Here is a 7,695-nt window from a genome sequence, read left to right on the forward strand (position 1 = left end):
TGTGTGTGTGACCTTATACACTTTGGAGCATGGGAAGCTCCTTGATAGTCAAGGCCCTCTAAAGAGATGTCAACTACAGGGATGATCTATTATTTGGAGTAACTTGGTCATCTCTGCCTTTCACCAGTGTATCAGCTCAAGCCGAATGGTCCACCAGAAAGCGTTGGGGACATGAATTATTGATGGCTGTCCCTGAGCTTTTTTTCCTCCGGGTTAAATTCCTCAGTCTGTGATGAGGTCATTCTCATTCAGACCACCCCTTTAGAGGCCAGATTCAACATGGCAACCTAGGTGGGGCTCACAGGGCAATATAGGCCAGGCCTCACCTTCCTTGGACTCTGGTCTTATAATTGCAACTTTATCTAGTGAGGCACTATGGCAGCCCCTCCCTGCCTCCGGCAGAGACTTCAGCTCCCAAGTCCATTTCAGGAGCTTGGAGTATGACTTTAAAAAGAGAGGACAGGTGAGGTGGCCTTATAGACTACTCAGTAAGTATCACGGAGCCTTCACTTGGAGCCAGAAATACTAAGTAAAATACCATCCTTGGCACACAGAAGGAATCTCTAGATAAAGTAGCCAAAATGAACACCTACCAATGAGTGGAAAGGGAATACAGAAAGACTACTCTATGTAACTAACTCTATGAAGATCAGAGCATGGCACCAGCCCAGAAGCCATAAGAGAGAGGAAAAGGAAAAAAAAAAAAAAACACCAAGCAGCTTGACCCTATCAGAATGAAACCCTTTTATCAGTAAAGGGTGCTGTGTGTAAATTAAAAGGCAAAAGACAGACAGGAAGAAAAACTACATTGCAGCACAAGCAATAGAGAAAAGACTGGTTCATTAAGAAGCCAAGGGTGTCTATAAACCAGGAGCAGCCAGCAAATAGTCCCGTAAACCAAGACCCACCAAAGAAGTACAAAAGGCCAGTAAATGCATAACGATGTTCCTCCTCACTGTGGGGTGTGGTGGCCCCTGGCTTACAGTCCTAGCACGTAAGAGTGAGGAGGATCAGGAGTCCAAGGCCAGCCTCAGCTGCAGAGCAAGCCCCTGTCTCAAAAAATACGAAGAGATACATCGGGCATGCTTTCTGATTTGGAGATTGCAGTTTCCCATATCTTTCACGGGGAAAATCCTCAGGCTTGTGTCAGTGGCCTGCAGTGTGTGAGCAACTGCAGATAGCTTGCCTGTCCCGTGGGTGAACACTGGGCAACAGTTTTTAAGTGAGACAGACGCCTGTGTGCAGATACAAAGCTAACTACAGCACACGTCAGTGAGTGAAAGCAACTGCTTCTCCTACAGCGTGCACAGAGTGATCCTGCTTACACAAATAAAAGGACTCCATGGGGCTTTTTCCATGGCATAGTGAGAGCTGTCCTTATCTCTGCACTTCTGAGATGCTCTCGTGTTTATGAGCTAATGGTTGTCGTTCATTTGCTAAGAAAAACACAAGAAAAAGGAGGTGGACTAGGTCTGGAGGACACAGGCTCCTGGCAACAGGTTTTCTATGTGAGAGGCCAGATGGAGCTGGAGCAAGAGCAGGGTCGGGCCGGGTATACATTGTCCTAGCCCTGGCCACTCACGGGGGTCTCACTGCTACTGTAGGCGATCACCTCCAGCACTGAGTTCTTCTCACAGGTGTCAATGCAGGACAGGTCATAAAGGGAGGAGTGCACAGGCCCATAGGCCCATTCAGTGAACTTCCTGGACAGGTGCCGGCACTCTGGTTCGTGGATCTCCCTCTGGAGAATGTAGGCCAAGACCTGTGGCAGGTAGGAGATCCCCATCAGGCCAGCCCAGGCCATGGGTGGCTTCCCCAGGCAGGCTCTGAGTTCTTGTGGTAAATGCACTCAGCTTCCCAACTCCATCACTCAGACACCCAGGCCAAGCCCCAGCAACGTCCTCACTATCAAGATCCACAGAGCTGCCCTCTGACCTCAGCTACACCCACATCAGGTATATTATTCCAGGGACCCAAGATTTACAGTCCTTCTGTGAACAGTGAAGTTTTCTAGAAAACTTTAAGCCAGAAAGAAATCATCAAAATCTAAGGAATAAGCCAGTCATAATGGTTCATGCCTGTAATTCCAGCATTCAGAAGACTGGGACAGGAGGATTGTTGCAACTTTGAGGCCAAGCTAGCAAATTACAACCAGCCTGGGCTACAGAGTGCAATTCCGGGGGTGGGGGGAGAATCAATGAAATACAATGAAAGCCATAGGTAGACTCCTACAGGGCTCAAATGCTTAAAGGGGCAGGGACAGTTTCCCAGTATCTCTACTGATATTATCCATAGAACCCTGATTTGTCTGGGGCCTGGTATACTCCAAGCTTCCCCCTACTTAGGAGCTTAGAACCCTCCCTGTCATTCCAAAAATCTTGCTCACCCTAGTAAAGCACCAACAGCCTCTTTTTTTCTTTCAACCTAGCTACACACACACACAAACACACACACACACACACACACACACACACCTTGAGTCCCTGTGACAAAATTGGAAATTAGAAACCGCCATGTTGACCTTCCTGGTTTCTGCTTACAGCTCCTCTGGCTCACACTCACAGCCTCAGTAGCTGGTAGAATTAGAGTCCTCTACACACAGCCCTCTATCCAGCCACCCTCCCTGCCTGGTGTCCACAGCTCCAGGCCAAAGCCCCAGCCTACCCCGATCTTCCCACTGCTGGCAGCCAGAGCCAGCGGTGTAAGCCCCTTCTTGTTAGTGAGTTCTTCTAGCTTCAGCGTGGGGTGGAGTTTGGCCCCCAGGATCAGGATCTCGTTGTACATGTTTGTCACAAACTTGGTGTTGTCAGTTGTGTTATCTGCCACCTCCACCAGGGCGTGCAGCACCGTGTTGCCCACCGAATCCCGTGCACTGATGTCTGCTGGCTGCCAGGAGTTCTGCAGCAGGAACTTCACAATGGCCAGCTGGTTGGTGCACGCAGCCAGGGACAGGGGCAGCTCACCTGCAGCCAACACAGGATCCCCAGTGGAGCCCCACCAATGAGGCTAGCCCCTGGATGACTGGGCCTCTAGCTCCCTCATGTCTACCACATGGCCTCCCTACCAAAGTAGAAGCCAGGCCTCCCTTTGGTTTTCTTGAAGAAGTCCCCGTTAGCGGCGGCCTGAACATCTGCTCCATTCTCCACCAAGAGGGTCACCAGTGCCATGTTCCGCCTTTCAATGGCAATGTGCAATGCTGTCTGGCCTAGAGAAGGAGGAGCACTGTTGGCCTTGTGATTACAGCCCTGTGGGGGGGCCCAAAGAGATGTGCCCAGGGAAGGGCCCTGGGCAGGTAGCAACTGAAAATGTCTGCACAACCTCTCACTGTAGGAGGCCAGGATCCACAAATTATGCCAGCAAAGTCTTGAAGCAGCAACAAAAATGAGCAGAAAATACTAAGCTTCAAAGAAAAGGAGGCAGAGGGAAGGAGGGAGGGAGGGAAGAGAAGAAAGGAGGAGGAGAAAGGAAGGCAGAAGATATGACAGCAAGGGATAGGGACCACCAAGTCAGCAGGAGGGCAGCAGAGATCCCAGGGCCACAGGAGGAGACTGCAGATGTGCAAGGGCAGGGATCAGAACCAGAAGAAAGCAACACAGTGACAGGGGTTGGGGCAGTTCCCCCCCCCAGGGTGCAGATGTTCTGTAGCCGTACCAGGCCACCCCCACCTCACCCTTGTAGTAGCTGTCTGTGTAGCTGGCGTTGACAAACTGCTTCAGGCTATCTGTCTTCCGGGCAATGTCCAGGAGCAGAGCAATGGTGTCATTCTGCCCATTGTGCAGATTGAGCATGGCTTTGAGCAGACAGGTCTTTCCCGTCTCTGGGTCTGAAGGGCAGAGAGAGGGTCAAAACCAGGTCAAGATTGGAAAAGGCCCCTTGGGAAGCCAGTCCACACAGGGCCACCTTTGAACTCGCTGTCAGTCAGGCGCTTCTTGCTCTTCTGCAGGAAGGACAGCAGGCTCTCCAGCTCCTGGCAGTTACTCTGAGCCACAGCGTCGAAGATGCTCCTGCGATCATAGAGCCTTGGGGGCGTCTCAACACCAGTGGAGACAGAGTCCTGGGATGTCTGCCTGAGAAATAAGTCATACCCTCATCTCAGGCCCAGCAAGGAGTGTGACTGAGCCCCAAGGCAAACCAGCCAGTTTAGGAAACACATGTAATTGTAATAAAGACCCTGGGATACTCGTGTCCCCATCCTGCCCCTGGCCTATCTGCAGACAACATGGAGAAAACTTTTGTTGCTACTGTCACCTGTCTTCCACCCAGCCCACTGGCCTTCCTTCTGGAGCTCAGGAGACAGGAGCCTAGAGGGGCTAGGCATGGTTGCCTTGGCCCTTATGAATGAAAAGACATCTTCACACTACCCAGAAGCCATCCTGAGTGACTCCCTGCCCTGCCTCGGTGAAGGCAGGAAGGCTGGTAGGCTCCTCACCTGTACAAAATTTGTCTTCTTGGTCCACAAGATCCTAACCTTGAACGTGAAGCTGAAGTACCTGGGGCTGGTGAGCACTGGGGCCTGGGTACTTAGCATGTGCTGGCATGTGCTGGCATGTGCTGGCAGCTGGAATCAGCATGCACATGCACTCCAGCATATGTGACTCTGTGTCCCGCAAGATCACAAGAGTGTGGGCCAGACCACCTCTGAAGGTTCCCCAGCTCCCCAGCTCTGTGACATTTAACAGAAGTGTTAGCTGACAGCTGGGACAGCCACTCGTCTTGGGTGGCACTTGGGTCTTGGAAGGGAAGGACCCAAGACTTACCTGAGACAGGTAGGTCCATCCACAGACCTCTGGAGAGTGACAACAGAGCTGACAGTGATGATAGGGCAGGAGGCCAGCCCGCCTTCCTCATAAGGGCAGTCCATGGGAGAGGCCTCCTCTGAATCACCCTTCCCAAAAAGCCGGGTGCGACTCCTGGTAGCAAAGATGTGGGGCTTGGCTGGAGGTGGCTTGGAGTTAGGGTCTCTGTCTGGAGGGTCTGGGCAGGAGTTCTCTTGGGGTGGGGGCTCAGATTCATCCGAGTCTAAGCTAGTCCATTTCTCCATCCTTTCCAGATCTTCTGTAGCCCAATTTGCAACCTGCAGATACCCACAAAGATGAGGTCTGTGTACATCTTGGGGACCACAGAGTCTCATCCCCTCCACACTCTTCTTGTCAAGTCCCCTCCCCTTCCCCCCCCCCCCCGCACCCTGTGAATCAGGACACTTTGAAAGTCTAATTAGTAGTAGTGCCCTGAAGAACTAAAGTTTTCAGGGCTGTGCCTCCCACTTCAGCAGCCCCGGGGAAACAACTGCAGTGATCAGCAGGCTCTGTGGTCACAGTGGCCGGGCTCCCCACCTAGAGCCAGCCAGGTCTGGGGTGCTCAGCTGCCTGGGCTGTTCTTCCTACATCCCCATAACAGAGTAGAGACGCATTGTGGAGGAACTCAGGATCAAGACCGATGAGGATGACCAAGCCCCAAAGAGCCAGGCAGTGTTCACAGAGGAGGAGGAGAATGACCCCATCCGTACTGCAAAACTTCTGTACTGGGTGCCAGCAGCCACACATAGTACCCGACTCAGCCCTTCCACACAGCTGCAGCACTGTGTCAGGAGGGAACTGGTGTGCGTGCACACACATGTGCAGCACATAGCAAGCCTTGGGTCAATTTTGTGAAATGGGTGTATTTCGAGCATCCCGGTTGATACTCGGCCACATCGTTTGCTGTGGGGCTGGCAGGTGTTCTAGACCTGAACCTCTAGAGCTAAGCTGGCTGCTCAGGTGAGTGTACTCCCCTTGAGAGGGAGCTGACACTTCCTACCCCATCTCCCATGCTCTCCCCTCCACCTGCTGGCTGTCCTGCCTCCTGGTGCCCAGGCCTCTCCTGGACCAGAGGCTTTTCCTCCCAACCCACCTCCACCTGGACTGTGGTCTCCTCTTCCCTTCCAGTATCTTCCTACCTCTCAAATACCACCTCCCCCATGGAGTCAACATGAGTACTTCTACATCAGCAAAACCCCATCATCCCTGAATCTTCGGAGTGACCAGGCCCCTGCCTGTCCACTCTGATAACCCTTTTAGCACAGTCTGCCTTGTTGTCTAACTATCTGTCTACCTGCTTGCTTCCTTCCATGCCCTGTGACCTCTGCCCAGCAGAAAGCCATGATGTGTCCCTTCCCACTAAGGCTCAAGGAAAACTGTGGAAGAAGAGCCAGAGGTCCATGAGGACCACCATGAAACAATGGCTTCTGGACATGATAGGACCACTGCACTGGGGGACTCACAGCAGCCGTGGTTTCCTGTACAAGATCAATTGAATCCACACTTTAGTGGATGCCAGAGGGCTATGAGTTATTGGTAGTTGTTGGCTGCTGAGAGGGGAAAAAAGTCAATTTTCTTCACAAGTGTAGTCCCTGGCAGGTTGCCCGTATAATCCTATACCCAAGCACATTAGGTCTACACTCATTCCATTCATGAAGAAGAAGAGGAGGAGGAGGAGGAAGAAGACATGAAGTTCAGAGGGTGACATGGGGTAGCTTGGGGCTAAGAGGGTTAAGAGGGTGCATATGATCAAACATACTGTATCCATGTATAACATTCTCAAAGAAGAAATTTTAAAACATGTTTTTAGAAAAGGAAAGGTAGTGTTGGACTCTGTGAGAGAAATAAAAGCCATCAGTCATATACTCTCTTCCTCCTCCAGTTCACAGTCGGTTAGGGAAATGAACATTCCAGCTGTGTCTGCATTCTGGAAAGCAGCCACTGACAGACATGGGGGAGGTCTCTTGAGTCCTGTGTTTTCAAGGGAAAGTTCAGACTGCACAAATCCCGAGTATGGGGCCAGGCCAGGCCCATGAGTCTGCTGTGGACTAATGTTCACAGCCAAAAAAAAAAAAAAAAGACAAAGGCCTGACCTGTCCCAGCCTGTGGCTGGCAGAGCATAGCTGCTTCCCCTGCTGGTCTGCTCTCAGGAGCACCTGAAGCTGTCTGATCCTGGGTGCTCCCAGACACCGATGCCCCCTTCAGACCTCTCCTCATTTGTTTGGCCTGTCACACAGCTCCATCTACACTGTGCTATAGACACTGTGGGCCTTGAAGGCCAAGAAACAGAATGGGAACAGGATTAGGCAGATAACAGGAAGCTGTGAGAAGCTTTGGAAGCAAGGGGACTGGTGCTGGTGTCAGCTTTCAGAAGACAGCTTCCTGCCCAGGACTGTCCATAGTCTGAGGAGACTGTAGTCGTTTTAAAAGCTCAACAGGACTGGGGGTATGATTCAGTGGTAGGACACAGGAGTATGCATGAAGCCCTGGCTCCCATTCCAAGCACAATAAAAATCAATTAAAATAAGTAAACGGTAGGCGCAGGAGGCAAATAAGAATAAGATAGGCCAGCATGTTTGGGCACATGCTGTGTATAACACAAACATTTGACAAAATTCACTTAATTCTCACATCTCTAAAAGGTAAATCTTTTGCTGATAGAGAAGCTGAAGCCCAGAGAGGTTGTGTCATTTCTCAGATGGCACACAGTGATCAGGAGGAAACCAGGATTTGATTGGAAGCGTCTCTAGCACTCTGTCATCTCTCTGGAAGGCTCGGGGCTACTATTCACATGTTAAACATGGTCCTAGACTCCACAGTAAGGTCTGGGGACTGCTCAGACCCGACACTCCTACTCCTGGAACCAGACATAAGCTCCAAATCTAAAGAACCCTCCTGA

The 7,695-nt window shown here is 51.3% G+C and overlaps 1 protein-coding gene across 1 annotated transcript in view; it reads right to left on the bottom strand.

Annotated features, from left to right (window-relative positions):
- The window catches only part of Trpv1 (transient receptor potential cation channel subfamily V member 1), a 29,129-nt gene extending 23,998 nt beyond the window's left edge, over positions 1-5,131 (bottom strand). The window contains exons 1-6 of the mRNA XM_021176714.2: positions 4,758-5,131; positions 3,901-4,067; positions 3,671-3,823; positions 3,065-3,205; positions 2,665-2,963; positions 1,583-1,762 (exon numbers count right to left, since the gene is read on the bottom strand). Of these exons, the coding sequence (XP_021032373.2) occupies positions 1,583-1,762; positions 2,665-2,963; positions 3,065-3,205; positions 3,671-3,823; positions 3,901-4,067; positions 4,758-5,131 (1,314 nt within the window). The remainder of the gene's footprint in view (positions 1-1,582; positions 1,763-2,664; positions 2,964-3,064; positions 3,206-3,670; positions 3,824-3,900; positions 4,068-4,757) is intronic.
- Positions 5,132-7,695: the final 2,564 nt, after the last annotated feature.

This window comes from Mus caroli, unplaced genomic scaffold (genome assembly GCF_978045245.1).
Source record: "Mus caroli unplaced genomic scaffold, Mus_caroli_1 scaffold_13, whole genome shotgun sequence".
In the NCBI taxonomy this organism is placed as follows: Eukaryota; Metazoa; Chordata; class Mammalia; order Rodentia; family Muridae; genus Mus; species Mus caroli.